This window comes from Lissotriton helveticus, chromosome 1_1 (assembly GCF_964261635.1).
Source record: "Lissotriton helveticus chromosome 1_1, aLisHel1.1, whole genome shotgun sequence".
Lineage (NCBI taxonomy): Eukaryota > Metazoa > Chordata > Amphibia > Caudata > Salamandridae > Lissotriton > Lissotriton helveticus.
This window is the reverse complement of record NC_136057.1, coordinates 1,312,203,351-1,312,223,385: the sequence shown is the minus strand read 5'-3', so window position 1 is coordinate 1,312,223,385 and position 20,035 is coordinate 1,312,203,351. Positions and strand designations below refer to the sequence as shown.

Below are 20,035 nucleotides of genomic sequence, written 5' to 3'. Positions count from 1 at the left end.
ATCACGCTGTGCTTGTTGCACGTGGTGGCAGTGACCCACCCTCCCTTTGAAGGACGGTATGAAGGCTTTCAGCGCCAAGTGGATGGCCAGCAACTCCAACAGACTGATCTGGAGAGGGGTGTCCGCCAGAGACTAGAGTTCTCTGATCTACAGCTCTCCCAGATGGCCTCCGAATCTGAGCAGGGACAGATTTGTTACCTACTTCAACTCTGGGCAGGGTGAGGGGTCTGTCACTTGTCCAATTGTGTTTGAGCCACCACTTCAGATCTTTTGCAGCCTCCTCTAAAACCTGGATAAAACCCAATAGCTTCCCTTGGTGTTGGGCTCACGGAGACTTTAGTTTCCACTGCAGAGTCCACATGTGCCAAAATGGCATAATGGACTGCATGATGAAGGATGCCAAAAGGCTCTGAAGCCTCAAAACCACCATCATAAGAACCAGAACTAAGGCAGAAACATTGGGATGATAGTCCAAATGTCCTGGACTTGTGGTGAAGGGAAGGCTCAATATGGCACTGTATCTAGATGGCTTCATTGAAAGGAAGCCTGCGAGTACTCACCTCTCGGTTGATATATGTTGTGACCCATGGGGGAAATGTGTGACCCTGCCTCCCATAGGGTGGTTGTGTGCCACTAAGGCCAAACTAAATCAGCTGGGCAGCTGTTGCAGAAGGGACTGGAAACTCGGAAGTGCATTGCCCCTGATGGCCTGGTTGTTGTCTATTTGATCCCTGCCCGGACACCAAAGGCATTGTGCTGCCTGTTGCGGGGGTGGTGGGCCTTTGCTTTGCTAATAAACCAACCTTCTAGAGTAGCTGAGAATGGGGCAAAACTGTTGAGGGTACTTTCTCACAAGGGTGGAAAAGCATAAGGAAAGTGCCATGAATCCGTTTCTTTAAAGCATTCCAACGCTGAATGAGCCTTCCCACCAGACAGGTGAGACCCAGTATGTGCCATGTTCATTAAAGAGGGGTGCACGTCCCCTATGAATCCCAATGATTGCATCCAAGCATGCTACCGGAGCACCACAACAGTGCCAAGTGCCCAAGCAGTCGGTATTGTCCAGCCCAGACTGGATGATGTATTTTGCAGCATCCTAACCATCCTGGATGGCTTGCTGCAGGTTAGTTTGAAATTATTCAGGGATTGCCAGAAAAATCTTGCCAACCACGTCCAATAAAGCATGATTGTATCTCCCAAGCAAACAGCTGGAGTCGAGTAATTGGAGGGCTAGCCAAGCTGAGGAGAACATTCACTTTCCAAATGCCTCATTTAGGGCAAGATGTAGGAAGCCTAATACCGGTCGATAACGGCCGAAATTACCGAATTCCGGCCGTTACCGACCGGTATTAGGCATTTGAGATGTAGGGGCCTAATTTAAGGATTCGGTAATTTACCGAATCGGTAATTTAAGGAATCGGTAAATTACCGAATTCTTAAATACCGATTTGGTAAATTACCGAATCCTTAACGTAGGAAGCACTCAAGTGAGTGCCTTTCACTTGTAAGGATTAGTTATTTACCACCAACTACAAGTTGGTGGTAAATAACGAAAACCGTTAAAAAAGCAATTTTGTGCTTTTTTAACAGTGCCATGTGGCAGACATACATGCCCTTAGGGCATGTATATGTGCCACATGTGCACCCATGCACTATTCAAGGGTGCAACAGGGTGTCAATGTGACACCCTGCCACCCTTGTAGGTCTTCCCCCTCTTACCGATTCGGTATTTACCTATTCAGTATTCCCCATTTCTTCCTATGGGCCGAATACCGAATCGGTAAATACCGAAACGGTATTTACCGAATTTTACCGATTCGGTAAAAATTACCGAATGAATACCTACATACCATTTACCCATTCTAAAATACCGAATTGGTAAAATTCGGTATTTTAGAATCGGTAAATGGTATTTACCTACATGTGGCCCCAACTTTCTAATATCAGTCCAGAGGAGTCGTGGAGAAGGAACTGTGGTTCACTGTACTAGTGGAAGCTTGAAACACCAAACTTTCTGGTGTAGAGTGCTATATCAAAAAATCAGGGCTGCCTGCCGCAGACCTGTGGCTCTGGCAACCTGTTTGCTCGATTGTGGGCATGAACAGGGCTTAAACCGGTTGTCCGCAAGGGTGTCAGTCAGGGCTTCATTAAATGGCAGTAAAGGGCCTGATGAAGTTTGTCTAGGCTGCAAAATGTCTGCCAATATGTTAGTTTTGATTTCCATGGTTGGCAGCTCTATATCTAATACCTCAGCTGAATGTCTCACTCTCAAAGCAAAGGAGAGACTCTCTTCTGTCGATGGTCGAGCGGAAGAACACAACCCAGCGTCTGAGGAGTCGAACCCACTAGTTTCCTGTAAGTCCATGTAAAATTGTCCTCATCAGAATCTTAGTAAAAATAATCCACCCTCATTTCCACTGTCATCTCCAAAGACTGTCTGGTGGGCTTGGATCAGAGCCTGATCAGAAATGCTATTGGAGTGCTAGAGTGTGGGTCCGAGGTAAAGCCATTGTTCTGTCTAAGTCCTTAACAATGAGCAAGAGCAGAACTTCCAGGACTTCTTTTAGTGTTCGGCAATGTGCAGCTTCGCTTCACATTCCCAGATCTCTTTTGCGTTCATAAAGGCACACTCCTCACAGGACTTAAAGTCATGCTCCACACCCACACACCAGAGGTACACTTCGATCCAGACTGGCGCATGGTGATCTTCTAAAGGCAAGGAATCTGCGGTTAGAAGAATCCTACAGAAACACTGATATCGTATTGAAGTAATTATAATCAGCAAAACTGTATAAAAAGTATTTACGAAGATAACAATCAACTTACCGCTGAATAATTATATGAATAAATGAGCTTTATAAATATTTAAAAACAACACTGCAAGAGTTTTTAGAAATAGTATTGTGCCGAAATACCATTGCAAAAGGAATAAGAAGATTAGTACAACAGTATAGGCAGCAGAACCAGTCGTTTTTTAGGTCGAGCCTAGAGCAGCGCATGCGCTGGTTGCTCGACTTTTAGTAAGGGGGTTTTCAAAGTGCTACTCACAAGCTTTTCCTGGCCTCATGCTTGGTGCACGCTTGCGTGCACGCGCGCAGCCGCCATCTGCCTTTCTTATCTCTTCCTCCGCATCGCTGGCCATTACTTTCACTTTCGCGGCCGTGTCACTTTCACAGCCGCGTGGCCATTGCTTGTCTTGTTCTTACAAGACATGACAAGCGTACATGTAGGCTTGTTTTTCTGCTGAGTGCCACGTTTTACGTCTCACACAAACTATTTTACTCTGTGAGGTAGAAAGGACACCTTTACTAGAATGGTATTCTCGTGCTTTCATGTAAGATAATATCAGCAGTGTTTGCTAAGGGAATAGCATTTTGAATTGATTCTGATGAATGTATAGCTCCCTTCTTAATAAACCTACGTAATTTCTATAGGAATGGGATTCCTTTTGTGTCAATGTGTTAACATTTTTAAATAGCTAAATGACGAATGTCACATAATTTGCTTTTAATTACACAGCATGCTACATAATTTGCTTTTCCTTTGCCGCATATTGTAATCCACCACATCAAATCACTTTGAAATAAATTGCAGCATAATTTAAGCGCCCGACTAGAAGTCATGGCAAGTTGCATCACATTCAAAACACGGAGCATGCTTTTACACAGCTGCAACAACTTTTTCCACCCAGATATAGTTCTGATACAGTATCTACAGCCATGACGTTTCACATCACTATGTGCCAAGGTACACTCCACCCCCCCAACCCACTCCCACCCCCCGAAGCTGCTTACATCTTCTATGAATTATGGATTTCTTCTTCACACACGAGGCTAGCCCTCGCACACACAAACTAGTCATTTAATACTATGTTAATAGTTCCAGTCACAGAATAACTATGATTCGCTCATAATTTTATTGTGGACACCAATGACTAGGCTGTGATTTACACATGCCGTTCAGGCCTCAGAATAACCAATGCCGCAAAGTGGAAACATAGAAAGTAAGAATTCAACAGCAGGTTCACTCGTTTGGTTCCTACAATTTACACAAATCTGAGGCCTTACAATTGTCTGGATCTAAGCCGTACAGTCATCTGGATCTAAATTCACAACTTCAGTGCATTGCCTTATTTTCATTTGATTGAAATGAAATAAATCCATATAAGCACAAGACAGGCTGCACCAGGCACGGTGGCTCGCCCTTATCTCCAGGTTAAGAGTATTGTTCTTCGGATGTAAGCCAGTCACTTTGCCTGCTTTTTACAGCCGGGCTGCATTTGGCAACTAGATACAAACCTTTGCAATTTTGTTGCAAAACAACGGTTCGTTGCTTACAGAGAGAATGCTTCAGGCACTCCCAGCCACACCAGAATGCAATCACACCTATCAAACACAATGCAGGCGACAATAACAAACTGAACAAGCATTGGCATAGCCAATAGGTCTTGCCTTTGGGACCTTATAAGTGTTTAGTTATCCAGCACAATATCATTGGTGCAACAACTGTTGCATGGCTAAACACTTATAAGGTCCCAAAGGTGAGACCAATTGGCTATGCCAATGCTTGTGTTTGCTTCTTTTGGGATTTACTAGTATACAGACCCATATTGCAGCAAGTTATGGCAAAAAGTAAGTGATAGAGGGTACGATGACTTCTTACCATTGCAGTCTCTGGGTGCAGCTGGCGCTCTCTCTCCCGCCGAATGTCTGCGTCGATGCACTCTCGGATGGCCAGCTTGCAGGCACGCTGACATATCTCTGTTAGGTCTGCACCAGAGAAGCCATTGGTGATCTTGGCCAGGTAATTTAAGTCCACGTCCTGCCAAAGACAGAAAGGGGAGCATTCTTAGACAGGAAAAATAAATGTGGTTGGAACCCTAGAGACTGCCCCCCAAAATAGCAGTGGTAGAAGGAGCCATGAACTGGACCAGGACAGAAATAGTCATCACAGTGTTGAACACAGAGGAACAAAGATAGGTAAATACAAAAAAAAGAATAATTAACTAGAAGAGATGCTGTGAAAGTAAGACAGAAGGGGTGGTGAGGTGGTAAGGGAAGTGATGACTACACAGGGAGAGCAGGACAACAGACTCACCTTGGCCACAGGAGACTTGCGCATGTTGGCCTTAAGGATGGCCACGCGAGAGGAGTCATCGGGAAGAGGTATGTAGATTAACTGGTCCAAACGTCCGGGGCGCAGGATGGCGGGGTCAATGATGTCTGGCCTAAGGGACAAAATGATGAAGTTAAGATCTCTCAATGTAAGAAAAAGGGAGCAAAGCAGGACAGAGTGCTCCCCGAAAAGGCAGATAAAAGAAGCCTCTGACATACATGTAAACCATACATTGAATGCACATACACACCCATGCATGCGCACACACACACACATACATACAAAGCCATTACATATGCACACACAAATGCACCTCACTCACAAAAAAATTATCCACATGTGGGGAAACAACCACAAACGTTAAAAATTTTTCATATAAAACAAGAATCTGACAGACAAAATAAGCACTTCAAATGCACAAAAACACAGCCATAACATGCAAAGACTTATTGCAAGCACAGCACACATAGGCAAAGCACATTACAGATTTAGAAAAAAGCATCTCAATACAGTTGCACAATGAGAAAAATCCCATGAGCTAGATTCCCACCTGCCTAACATCCAACTAAAGCAACCACAGTACATGTTCAGAAGCACACATATTTGCATAAAACAAACACTTCGCACACAGACAAAACAGGTTAGCTTGCATTGCGCTCACAATATTCATTAAATGAACACAGACAACAACCACTTGCACACAAAGAAAAAGCACAGCATATACTCACGAAATTCATATGTAAAATGCGGTAAACATCCTTAACAACGACTGCGTTACAGCGCATGTCATTACCCCACATTTTTTTCTCTGCAACATCTTTTACAACGCAGGGCTTTGCAGCGCAAACCATTACAACACATTCCCCTTTCCAACGCCCGGTGGAGTTAGAATAGTAAATTGCGTTGTAATGGACAATGTGTTGTAATTGATTGTGTTGTAAAGCCCTGCGTTGTCAAATATTTTGCAGAGTAAAAAATGCGGAGTAATGGAACGCTTTGTAAATATGTGCGGGGTAAAGTGTCATATTTGCATGCACGTATAAAACAGCCAAAGCACAGGCATCCAACGCATCCCCCATACTTGTAAACAAAACACCGACATTGACATTAAAAAGCACAACACATGCATCAAACCACAGCATGTAACACATACATGAAACAACTGCAAACACACAAACCTTACATAGTTCAAGTTCAAGTTCAATAATTTGTATAGCGCACTACTCACCCAGTGGGTCTCAAGGCGCTTGTGGGAGGGAGATGAATTTACTTATCGAATATCCAGGTTTTTAGTTGCTTCCTGAAAGCGAGGTGGTTTTGAGTGAGGCGGAGGTGGGAGGGGAGAGAGTTCCAGGTCTTAGCCGCTAAGTAGGAGAAGGATCTTCCCCCCATGGTGGATCTGTGGATGCGCGGAATTGCGGCGAGGGCTTGATTGGACGACCGTAGTTGGCGGGAGGGGGTGTAGAAGGATAGACGCGTGTTGAGGCATTCGGGTCCTAGGTCGTAGAGGGCTTTGTGTGCGTGGGTGAGGAGACGGAACGTAATTCTCTTGTTGACAGGGAGCTAATGTAGGTCTTTCAGGTGGTCGGAAATGTGGGCTTGCCGAGGGATGTCCAATATGAGTCTGGCTGAGGCGTTTTGGATGCGTTGGAGTTTTTTCTGTAGTTTGGCCGTGGTTCCGGCGTAAAGGGTGTTGCCGTAATCAAGTCGGCTTGTGACCAGTGCGTGGGTGACCGTCTTTCTTGTTTCGGTGGGTATCCAGCGGAAGATTTTTTTGAGCATTCGTAGTATGTTGAAGCAAGATGATGAGACGGCCTTGACTTGTCTGGTCATCGAGAGGGAGGAGTCGAGGATGAAGCCCAGGTTACGTGCGTGGTCCGTAGGTGTGGGTGCGGTTCCGAGGTCAGGTGGCCACCATGAGTCGTCCCAGGCAGAGGGGGATGGTCCTAAGATGAGGACTTCTGTTTTGTCCGAGTTTAGTTTTAAACGGCTGTTCTTCATCCACTCGGCTACTTCTTTCATTCCTTCGTGTAGGTTGGTTTTGGCGGTGTTTGGATCTTTTGTGAGGGAGAGGATCAGCTGGGTGTCGTCTACATAGGAGATGATGTTGAGGTTGTGTTGGCGCGCGATGGGTGCGAGGGGACTCATGTATACGTTGAAGAGGGTGGGACTGAGTGATGATCCTTGTGGAACGCCGCAGATGACTTCGGTGGCCTCTGATTTGAAAGGGGGGAGGCGGACTCTCTGTGTTCTTCCGGTGAGGAACGATATGATCCAGTCCAATGCCTTTCCTTGTACTCCGATGTTGCTGAGGCGTTGTATGAGGGTGCTGTGGCAGACTGTGTCGAAGGCTGCTGAGAGGTCAAGTAAGATAAGAGCAACTGTTTCTCCGTTGTCCAGTAGTGTTCGGATGTCATCTGTTGCTGCTAGGAGGGCGGTTTCGGTGCTGTGTTTGGCTCGGAAGCCTGATTGAGAGGAGTCGAGGGATTTGTTGGATTCGAGGAAGGCGGCGAGCTGACTGTTGACGGCTTTCTCAATGACTTTGGCGGGGATTGGGAGGAGCGAGATGGGTCGGTAGTTCTTAAGTTCGGTTGGGTCAGCTGTGGGTTTCTTCAGAAGGGTGCTGAGTTCGGCATGTTTCCAGTTTTCCGGGAAGGTGGCGGAGTTGAGGGAGCAGTTGATGATGTCTCGGAGCTGGGGTGCAATGATGGAGTCTGCTTTGTTGAATATGTGGTGGGGACAAGGGTCGGTTGGCGAACCTGAGTGGATGGAATTCATCAGGCGGGTGGTGTCTTCAGTGGTGATTGGGTTCCAGGCGTAAAGGTTGTTAGAGGGGGGTTTTGGTTCGGAGGTGGGTGGAGTGGGCTGGTTATCGGACTGGTTTTGAAAGCTGTTATGTATTTCGGCGATTTTGTTGTGGAAGAAAGATGATAGAGAGTCGCAGAGGTCTTGGGAGGGGGTGATGTCGTTAGTGTTTGCGGAGGGGTTAGTGAATTCTTTGACGATGTTGAATAGTTCCTTGCTGTTTTGGGCATTGTTGTCAAGTCGATCCTTAAATGCTGATTTCTTGGTGGATCGGATGAGTTGGTGGTGTTTGCGGGTGGCGTTCTTGAAGGAGGCCAGGTTGTCAGTGGTAGGGTTTTTTCTCCAGGTTTTCTCAAGAGTCCGACAGAACTTCTTGGATTTCTTTAGATCATCGTTGAACCAGGGGGCTTTTTTGTTACCTTGCTTGATTAGATGGTTTTTCAAGGGTGCTAGTTCGTTTGCGCTGTGGTTGATCCATTTTGTGAGGTTGGTGGCTGCTTGGTTTGGGTCCGATGAATTGGCAGGGGGATTTTGTTGAAGCGATGAGCAGAGCTGGTGAGTGGTGATTTTGTTCCAATTTCTTCGGGGGATAGGTTGTGGGGGGTTATGGGTCGAGGATTTTCTGTAGTGGAAGTGAACGCAGCTGTGGTCCGTCCAATGGAGAGCTGTAGTGTGATCGAAGGAGATGTGCTTGCTGGAGGTGAAGATAGGGTCGAGCGTGTGTCCGGCAGAGTGGGTGGGTGTGTCCACGAGTTGTTTGAGTCCGAGATTGGCCATGTTGTCCAAGAGGGTGGTGGTGTTGTTGTCGTTTTTATTGTCCAGGTGGAAGTTGAGGTCTCCCAGTAGAATGTAGTTCTCGGATGGGATGGCATGTGGGCTGATGAAGTCAGCGATGTCTTCACTGAATTGTGGGCGGGGTCCTGGTGGTCTGTAGATGAGGGTGCCTCTGAGTGTGGTTTTGGGGTCGGTGTGAATCTGGAAGTGAAGGTGTTCGGCGGTGGCGAGGTTATCGTCGGAACTGGTCGTGATGCGGATGGTGTTCTTATGGACGATGGCGATACCTCCTCCTGTTTGGTTGGTGCGATCTTTTAGAATGATCTTGTAGGTGTCCGGGATGGCTATGGCGATGTCGGGGGCTGATGAGGCGTTCATCCATGTTTCTGTAAGGAAGGCGACGTCCGGCGATGTAGTGTCGAGTAGGTTCCAGAGTTCAATGGCGTGTCTGTGGACCGAGCGGGTGTTGAGCAGTAAGCACTTTAGGTGGTTAGTGTCCGAGATCTGTTTGGAGTTTGTGGATTTGGTGTGGGTCCTGATGCAGTCGAACTTGCAGGAGCGGCAGGTGAAGGGTCCATGGGTGTGTCCTGGAGCGGCTTGGTAGCAGTTTGGGAGTGGGCCGGGGTTAAGTGCTGAGAGCGTTGCGGCGTCGTATATAATGCGGGAGGAAAGGGTTTTGCGAGGGCCAGGGGGTCTGGCGCTGGGCGCGGTCCAGGCGCGGACGGGCGTAGACGGGCTTACCTTTGGCGCACCTTCGGCGCGATCGCTGCGCGCAAAGGCATGTGTCATATGTGGATAGTGGAGGGGGGAGGGGCAGCTGGGAGGCGTGAACGGGGTGGAGGGCCGGGCAGGGAGTCACAACAACAAACAAACAACAAAATGGCTGCAAGCCAAACGCGAAACACGATTGGGGCACACAGTGAGTAAACGCGACGGAAACACTAGTGGCACCGGCACAGTCAGGCACAGATGATGGTTACAGGCAGATGAAATATCAATGGCAATGCAAATCTCGTCAAAGCGCACTATCGTAGTATAGCGCTAATATGCAAATATGCGAGGCGATCAGGCACTAGGAATATTTGGCAGCAATGCGAGCAAGCACACAGCAAATGGGAAGTATAGCGCTACGATACCACGAGCGCCGATCACACCAGGGAGCAGAGAGGAGCGACCGCTTCAGAAGGAATCTGGACGGTCACAGCGCTGCAGTTGGAGAGCGGGGCTACAACTATCAGTGGGAGGGAGGGGCAGCTGGGAGGCGGGAACGGGGTGGAGGGCCGGGCAGGGAGTCACAACAACAAACAAACAACAAAATGGCTGCAAGCCAAACGCGAAACACGATTGGGGCACACAGTGAGTAAACGCGACGGAAACGCTAGTGGCACCAGCACAGTCAGGCACAGATGATGGTTACAGGCAGATGAAATATCAATGGCAATGCAAATCTCGTCAAAGCGCACTATCGTATTATAGCGCTAATATGCAAATATGCGAGGCGATCAGGCACTAGGAATATTTGGCAGCAATGCGAGCAAGCACACAGCAAATGGGAAGTATAGCGCTACGATACCACGAGCGCCGATCACACCAGGGAGCAGAGAGGAGCGACCGCTTCAGAAGTAATCTGGACGGTCACAGCGCTGCAGTTGGAGAGCGGGGCTACAACTATCAGTGGGAGGGAGGGGCAGCTGGGAGGCGGGAACGGGGTGGAGGGCCGGGCAGGGAGTCACAACAACAAACAAACAACAAAATGGCTGCAAGCCAAACGCGAAACACGATTGGGGCACACAGTGAGTAAACGCGACGGAAACGCTAGTGGCACCGGCACAGTCAGGCACAGATGATGGTTACAGGCAGATGAAATATCAATGGCAATGCAAATCTCGTCAAAGCGCACTATCGTAGTATAGCGCTAATATGCAAATATGCGAGGCGATCAGGCACTAGGAATATTTGGCAGCAATGCGAGCAAGCACACAGCAAATGGGAAGTATAGCGCTACGATACCACGAGCGCCGATCACACCAGGGAGCAGAGAGGAGCGACCGCTTCAGAAGGAATCTGGACGGTCACAGCGCTGCAGTTGGAGAGCGGGGCTACAACTATCAGTGGGAGGGAGGGGCAGCTGGGAGGCGGGAACGGGGTGGAGGGCCGGGCAGGGAGTCACAACAACAAACAAACGACAAAATGGCTGCAAGCCAAACGCGAAACACGATTGGGGACATGCAAACTAAATAACAGTTTGTAATTGGCTAAAACACACACTAAGCAATCACTTTAGTTTCACCGAATAAAGCCTTTTTTTTTTGCAAACAAAATAATTAACAATCATGGAAACAAAACTGTCATGTTCGGAACACACACAATCCTGCATAAAATCATATTGCCTGCAGATAAAATAATAACCTGGCATGCACATAAAGCACTAACTCATACTCGAAAAAAATGATCACATCAATTGTAGACAAAATCAACTCACACATGGATAAAACAATCACAGACCATTCATTCACTCACTCACACACACACACACACACACTAAACAATCAACTTGCATACACATAAAATAATAATTTCACATTTAAATACAAAATTCACCACATATGCACACCAAGCATTCATCTTAAATGCACATATACTGACAGGGACAAAAATCAATCTTCTCACACATACTAAATGGAACTATCACTGTATGTTACAAAAAACAATACACCTCAGTAGCAAAAAAATTCACCTCATTTACAGACAAAATCACCTCACGGGTACACAAAAATCAGGCCATTGCACAGCCACAAAATATAAGCCACACAAACACTCACACTGCACACAGGCAGACAAAAATCCGGTGTGCTAACCTCACAAGGGTTTGCTGGCCTTGCAAAAGAACAGGTGATAATGCACAAGCGACAGGTAGCATGCCCTCTGACCTCGCGCAAGGACAGGGTGGGTGGCTGTCACCTGTTTGTGGCTCCAATGATGAAGACAGTCTTCTTGTTGGTCATGCCATCCATTTCAGTCAGAATCTGGTTAATGACACGGTCCGCTGCTCCTCCCCCGTCCCCAGCACTGCCTCCTCGCGCCTTGGCGATGGAGTCCAGCTCATCAAAGAAGAGGATGCAGGGGGCCGCCTGGCGAGCCTGGAGAGGCAAGTGTGTGATCAGTACCAGAAAAGCTCATCAGAACCAGAACTGATGACAAAGGTGCAAAGTCCTTACAGTCAATGCCAAGTAGCAGATGACATAAAAGCCAGAATCAATACAGTTGAGGACTGGGTTCCACAATTTCTCTAACCTGAAATACTCACTCTTAGCCAGAGCCTCCACTGCTGAGGCCAGTGATGCGCTATCACTGACCCTCACCCAACAATTTGAAATACTTGAAAGAGCACCAAAACTAGGAAGGAGAATCTGATGATCTTTATCATCTTTAGACTGATCCTTAGGAATCTGATCTGAACTGTTATTGAGAAAGAAAGCTTAGCCCTCACATGGGCTCTCCAAAGATTAAGGCTTTACCTGTTTAGGATGTAATTACTGGTCCAGAAGGATCGCAATACTTTTAAGTGGCTAATAGATATAACAGGTGAGGGTCCACAATAGCTTCAGGGGTCCACTCGACTTTGGAGCACAAGTCAAGAATACTGAATCCAAAGGCAGACCCAGTACTTTATGTCCCTTTAATAGATTAAATGGCTACCCAGGAGCAGGATTCGATGGGTATGATCTGAGAGGGGAGCATTTGCTGGGATGAAAAGATCTCTGCACTAAGCCTGGGCGGTGAACTCCGCTTGCGGACTGTACAGAGTTTTCCACTCTCTGCGTCACGTGGAGTTTGTGAAGTACCGAAAAACTCCGGAGCTGAGTTTTTTCCTCATTCAAGCTCGTTAACATCAAGTTGGCGAGCGCGAATGAAAGAAATCAACCTCCCGGTGAGATTTCCTAATGCGGGCGTACGGATTTGTCAATGCGAGTGGCCGCGTATGCTCGCAACCGCTCGTGTTGAGAAACCATCCGTTCGCATTGAGAAAGCTGCCACTTGAGTAGAAAATCTACTCGAGCGGCCAAAAGGAAGCAGCATCCACTTGCACTGTCCATTGTTCCGGTCGCGATACGAACAACATTTTTCTAACGCACTCCGCCGCTTGCGGAGCTCCGCGTAGCGCAGCTGAGTGAACTCCGCCCAGGCTTACTCTGCACTGAGCCGAAGAAATGTGCAGCCTTGCCCTGTGCCCTCTTCCTGCTGTCTGATGTGTCCTTTTTCCCCAGTGTGCATGAAAATCACGCAAGCTGATGAGGTTTCTGCGTTTTACTGTCCTAAGACTGCAGATTAGAGGAGCCACTATGATTAAAATGTTACATGAGCCTTAATTGGTGAAGACTGATGATAAATCTAGAGCAGGACATGGTTCCACGTTTTCAATCATCAAACGAAAGCTGTTTTTTGATATTTCTTAAAAGAACATGTGATCAAGGAATAGACTTATGGCTAGCGCCCCTCCGGACTAGGATTAAGTCTGGGCCAAGGTCCTTAGGAAAGCACTGCTCCATTTCCAACTTCTGAGGAGGGAAAATCAGGCTCCTTGTTGAGGAGATGCTGGATGCATCTTTCAGATGGAGTGCCCAACCGCCGGCTGAGTGCGAGTCCAGCTGACGGAGGCCCTATGGGGGCCACTGTGTTCTATACTTGCTCAGGACACAAGGTCAGTCGGGCTCCCTGCCCAGGAGTCATCCATCATCATTTGGTGATGCACATTGCCATTGTTAAGAGTCACCACCGCGCACTCATGATGGCAAACCTGCTGTGTCTCTTCCCCACAAGAAGTGTGGAGTATCTGTGTGTACTCTAGTTGGCTCCAGAGGTATTGAGGATTACCTTGAATTTACACTTGGCCTGGAACTTCGGAGAGGTAATTAGAGGAGATCACCCTGAGTCCTTCACTGTTTACCCCATCTTTCAATGACATCCAGATGTATCACAGATATTAGCACTTGAACACCCTGTTGTTACTGCCCAGAGGGTACATTTTCTCCACCTTTGACCTTACTCGTGGTAGGGCCTTCAAACATGTGGACACCTCTAACATTCAATTTCTTTACTACAACCAGCAAGTCCTTAGTTAACGGCCTCTGAATTTTGGTAACATCTTAAATAAATATTATGGTGTACTAGGACTGAGCCCAGCTGCTCCTCTTAAAGGGCGAGCCTAGTTCGTAGGAAGACTCCAATAGACTATGTCCCATCTTGTGGGTATCGAACAGCCCTTCTTTGCCCCCATCTAGAGTTGCCATTTTTGCAACGCCTGGGTGAGCACTTCCTACTTTGGACAAGGGTGGTTTGCAGGGTAGGCAGAGGGTCAAAAAATCTTTCATAGCAAGTGCATTAATAAGCTGTTAACATTATAGCACTAGTAACTGAAACGAAATCTCTACAACCCTGACCTTGATACCGTGACCAGAGTAGCACTGAGATCTCCTATATTTGTACGTTTCCAGTTAGGAACTGAGACTGGTGCTAAGGCTGAGGGACCTAATTTTCAGGCAGCATCATCCATGACACTCGAATCACATGCTTGCGAGTTTGGGCTTTGCAAATACCTTCTATTTCGTTAACATTGGCCCCATTTTAAATATTTCTATAGCGCTTATTGCTGATATGTTATCTCAGTTGTTAGGTTTGTTTCTTTGGTTAGGAAGGTGTGTGGAACAACTGTTTCTCTATGTTTATGGTCACTTTCTGTGTAGCCCATTCGTCTTATGTCTATTCAAGTACTTTTCATTTAGGAGACAGTCAAATGCTAAGAGGGAGTACTTGTTTATCCAGTTTAGGGATCCGCTAGCAGTGTGGCCCTGGGGCACTAGTAGTAAACTAATCCAGTTGTCACCACTGGAGCCCAGTAACCTCTGACTGTTCTGGAACCCCAGTAACTAGATTCTTACACAAACTCACCATATGAAAACACCAGGCAGCCCGCTCTTTGCCTTATCCAAGACCAGTAAGATACTCTATGTGTCCTTCTAACAATAAGAACTCCATCTCCTCAACATATTACAGGTCTGGATGAAATCAGACCTGTGCCTCAACTTGTTACAGGTCTGGGTAAACACTGCTCACTCGCAGATTATTAAAGGTCTGGAAGACAACTTCTGAATTTAGTAAAAGTTTGAATAGACTGCTGACTGTTCCTCGCCTTGTTAAAAGTCGGGATAAACTGTGCCCTGCTTTTCATCTTATTAAAGGTTTGAAAATACACTGAAGTCCACTTTTCATCTAATCAAAGGTATGGATAAACCCTGAAGCGCTACTCTCCTTCATGAAGGTTAAAGGTCTGGATAACGTCTGCCCTCATCCTCTCCATACGAAAGGTCTGGAATTACCCTGGAATCCAGTTCCTCATTACAGCAAAGGTCTGGAAAAACACCTCGATTAGACCTTTGTTTGTAAAAGGTCTGAAAAAACACCACAAACCTATTCCTTACCTTATCAAAAACATCCCGAACGTTGGCCTCCGACTCCCCAAACCACATGGTCAGCATCTCCGGTCCCTTAATGGATACAAAGTTGGCCTGACACTCGTGGGCAATGGCCTTTGCCAGCAGGGTTTTCCCACAGCCTGGGGGTCCATAAAAGAGAACACCGCGGGATGGGGTCATTCCAAATTTCAGGAACTTATCAGGGTGTTCAACAGGGAACTACAAAGAAAGGGACAGAGATAAAGAAGAGTCATGCATTCATTTCTAGAAATCACTCTTATCTGCTTCCTAGTGCTTCATGGTAAACGTGTCCTACATAATAAGCAACACTCTTACGCTCTTACCCAAATTCCAATATGCTCTTACTTGCTTCCAGTTTCTCACATTCTCTCCCAATAGCACAACATTCTTGTATACAATGTTTTTTTACATAGAACTTCGAGCACATTTTTCCAAAGTAGCTTCCCTGTCGTTTAGATCAGTAGCAACATACAAGACATTATTACTGGAAACAATGGCTCCTTTCCTGAGGGTAGGGCTTTGACTTAAGTCAGGTATTGGGGCATTTTCTAATGCAAAGCATCTTTAAATTCAAGGGTGATCAAGCTTGGGCTTAATCTGAACAAATGCATAATATTTATTTACCTAAACTAAACTAAACAGATATGCAGCTCCCCAAAATCATTTCCTCATTTTGTTTGCTGATTCATGTGGGGCACCACCTGCCTTATGACAACAAAAACAAACAGTGAAGGGTCATTGCTCCTGGCTTTTCCCACAATTTCATGGAGAGACTAATGCTTAACCCCAGAGGTGATAGTCCTGCCTTTTATTTAGATAAAATAATATGCCTCCACTTACAAGACCACTTCCTTCGCTAGGAGCAATGTGCTGCCTTTTGAAACCCACGCAGGAGTTTGTTCAAGGTGGGACTATCTTTACAGAAAAGTAGCTATACCTTAGACACATATTACTTTGGCGGTGTGTCGCTGAGTCTGCCTCGCCACCACACGCCCAAACCCGTGGTCGGGCCGCCCGCCAGATTAGGAATTTTCCTGGTGGCTGCAGGGGAACTGGGGCTATGGCAGCCTGTCTGCCCTAATCTTAATAGGGTGGTCGGGAGAATGCCACCACCGTGCCCCCAATGAGTCTGGCAGTCTGTGGACCGCCAGACTGATAATCACGCCCATAGTATGCTGTCCAATGTATCTGATTTAGACATCTAGCCGCAGATTCCTTACCTTTGAAATTACAGGCATCAGGCTGGATCCGGAAGATTTTTCTTAGCAGTACCCCTGTAGGTGGCATCTATCAACCTTGTGTGACGTCGTTGGCATCATGTTGATCGTCGTTGTGAAATCTGCGTCGTCAATATACCGCCACTCCAGTGCATTGACATCAGTTCTTTTCTTTCCACGTCATCAGCGCCGATTTGTTGAAGAGAGCTACCCCCTGTCATTTTTTTAACAGACTTTTTCGACTTTTTGTCGACTTTGTCAGTATGTTAGGAAGTCATGTCGAGTAAGAAGACATCGGGTTTCAAGCCGTGCAGCGCCCGTCACCACACCATGTCGGTCACGGACCTCCATTTGGTTTGTCTTTGGTGCCTGGAGCGCGACCATGACTCCAAATCATGCTCCAACTGCTGGGACCTAAGCTTTTCGCTGCCCAGCATCCTGCACTGTGGAGGTCGCCTCATTGGTCTCGATCCTGGTCCAGGTCTCGGTCGAGAGGAAGGTCCAAGCCCTGCTCCAGGGAATCAAAGCCATCTTCATTGAAGTCAGAAAAGAGGCACCACAAAAAGCACAAGAAGTTAAAGCGTGCTTCGACTTCGCCCCACCCATCTCATGAGGTGGCGGAGCTACCTTGGTGTTTGAGACCCCGCTCCGCAGAACGGGTGCCTGGGTCGGCTCCGCGTTTCCCTCCCTTTCAGGGGCCAGGAGCGAGCCCCGCCCAGCTGAAAGAGTTTTATGACACAATGTGCGCCATATTTGAGCAGCCTGACCCTGCCAGTGGGCCTTCAGACCCCGCAGGCTCAGAAGACGGAGTGGCCCCCGTGGTTCCCATGCCGGCGGTTCTGGCCGCAGCACCAAGGCCTCCGAGTGGACCCATTCCCGGGTCCGGACCGATGCCGGTCGCACACACCTCCACAATGACCTTGCCTAGCGTCGCATCTGGTGTCGAGGTCCTTGGCGTCGCCGGCACCCACCGGCGGCGCCTCCCCGATCCTCATTCCCAATGACATGTAGCCAGTCAGGCGTCCTCCGAGGCCGAGACCAGTGCCAATGGAGCCATACAGCTCTATGCCATTTACTCTGCCCCATTCTGAAGGGTTAGGTATGGAGGAAGAGGATTGGGAGGGGAGGGGAGCAGGATTGCTTAGAAATCCTGCAGCAACAAGATCTGGACTAGAACGAGGAATTGGGTGATGCCAGTGGCCCGGACACCTCTCCAGACTCTGGCATACTTTCCCTTCCTAACCTGGCTATGGAGGAGAGAGCATCTTTTGCCATGGTGGTAGGAGGGCTGCAGAGGTCCTCGACTTGCAGCTTCCTACAGTGGCGGCCAAGATTAATGTCTTTAGAGAGGTCCTGCAGCTTGGGGTCTCGAGTTCGGAACCCCTACTGCCCTTTAATGAGGCCTTAACAGACGTCCTTCTGGTGGCTTGGTCCAAACCCAGCACAAGGGCTCCTGTGAACAGGACGATCACCCGCCACCATCACCCTGCACTGGGCGACCCACTTTTCCTCACCACCCACCCCACCCATCAAAGCTTGGTGGTCCAAGCTTCCACTTCTCGGGGCACATTCCCTTTTGCTCCCCCTGACAGGGAATGCAAGAGACTAGAGAACTTGGCGGTTATATTGATGATGCCTCAAATGCCGAGGTTCCTCTGCTGCGTCGCGAGACAGGCAGGGCATGCTTCGACTTCTTGTGTTTTTGTTGGGCCTCTTACTTGACTATGACGAAGAGGACTTTGATTCCCCGGAGCGGTGCTCGAACCTTCCTCTCGACCGAGCCCTGGACCAGGACCAACGAGGCGACCTTCGCAGTGCAGGATGCCGGGCCGCGACAAGCTTTAGGGATCGTTTCCTCAAAGCCTTCCGCGCCATGGCCCAAAAGTCAGAGCACACTGCAGGTACCAAAGACAAACCAAATGGGGGTCCGTGACCAACATGGAGCGGTGACAGGTGCCGCACGGCCTGAACCCCGAAGTCTTCTTACTCGACATGACTTCTTAACACACCGATGAAGTCGACAAAAAGTCAAAAAAGTCTGTCAAAAAATGACAGGGGGTAGCTCTCTTTTACAGATCGGTTCTGATGGCGCAGAAAGACTGACTTCAGTGCATCGGCGTGGCGGTTATATTATTGACCCCCCGGACGTCACGACGAATCTGAAGCCAATGAAGTCATGCGGAGTCGACCAACGCCACTTACCGGTGTGCTAAGAAAAATCTTCGGGATCCAGCTTGACGCCTAGAAGTTCAAAGGTAAGGAATCTGCAGCTAGATCATGCCTCTACCAGATAAGGCATTTCCAAAGGTAAGTAACTTGTCCGTCTGCACTGAATACCACACTCAAGACTGTACCAAACTTAGCACACTAATGTCTTGAATTTGAAAACCTACAATTCACCTAGAATTTTAACATGTCTCTACGCTACTTTACAAAACGAATTGCAAAAAAAGTCTACGATTTTTGCCTTGTGGAGCTTAGTCATGGATTAAGATGGTTAACAGTATTTTTCCTTCACCAGTTTGGGATTATGCCCATACACTAATGCTTATGATTACTCAATTAATAAGAGTGGATCAGAATAACAGGTGCACATCACAAGCAAGAGTCCTAGGGTTACAGAAAAGTTATTTCTCATTCTCGTGCATAGGTCCCTCCTCAAAGTCAAACGCTTAGATTTCAGCGGGTCCTCGGACAACATTGACGCAGTTTGCTAGAGTTTTCGGCATCTGAGTTTTGGGAAGCTACTTAGGATGAAAAATTATTTTTAGAGTAAAATTTTCACCTCTAGTCTCACAACCTCATCATATTTTTACATTTAGAATTATTTCCCACCCTCGGGGATATCCTGACATTGGCAAACGTTTAGCTTATGTGAATCTGAAGGGAACCCATTGCGTGGATCTAGTGTTACAGATAGGTAACTTGTCTTTCTCCTACATGGGATCCTCTTAAGATTCAGACACTTACATTTTGTATCTTCCAAGAGGGGGAACTTGAATGGGTGGAAGAATATGGACCATAAAAATGCTCATGCTGGAGAACTATTGCCCAGATAAATAATTTTGCTTTCTCCTAAATCAAATCCTCTGCAGATTTCCAAGCCTAGCATTTCCGCATATATCAAGGAACGATTCTAATCTTATAAAATAAGCATACGAATCACATCAGCATCCTCACATCATAGGGCTATCGTTACACTCAACTCAAAATGTATTTATGTTACCAGTAAACAAATAGCAAATAGCTTTTCCTGTTATGGCCATCGTTCCATTCGTCCCCATCAACGTCTCCACATCCATCTCTCGAAAACATTCAGCCACTTGCAAATTTTATTTGGAAGCAGACAGGCATTTATTGCACATTCTATAACACATACAAACGCAAAAATTGCAGGCACAGTGTCACACATTCTTAGCACACAGTAACCCATACTAAGACGCAACAGTGTACAAAATGGCATACGTGAAACAGAACAAATCCTTGAGTATGGCAGGCAATGTGTATGATGAGGAAATATCAAATGATTTAACACCATACAGCCCAAAGCAGCATACTATAACACACAAAGGAAACACAATGGCACACACAGTGATGCACAATGAAGGTAGAGTGGCTCACACCAGGAAA

The 20,035-nt window shown here is 47.2% G+C and overlaps 1 protein-coding gene across 1 annotated transcript in view; it reads right to left on the bottom strand.

The window, feature by feature from the left end:
- LOC144823236 (transitional endoplasmic reticulum ATPase-like) overlaps positions 1 to 20,035 on the bottom strand; it is a 218,436-nt gene that overhangs the window by 79,638 nt on the left and 118,763 nt on the right. The window contains exons 13-16 of the mRNA XM_078681583.1: positions 15,174 to 15,386; positions 11,656 to 11,834; positions 5,098 to 5,227; positions 4,663 to 4,821 (exon numbers count right to left, since the gene is read on the bottom strand). Of these exons, the coding sequence (XP_078537709.1) occupies positions 4,663 to 4,821; positions 5,098 to 5,227; positions 11,656 to 11,834; positions 15,174 to 15,386 (681 nt within the window). The remainder of the gene's footprint in view (positions 1 to 4,662; positions 4,822 to 5,097; positions 5,228 to 11,655; positions 11,835 to 15,173; positions 15,387 to 20,035) is intronic.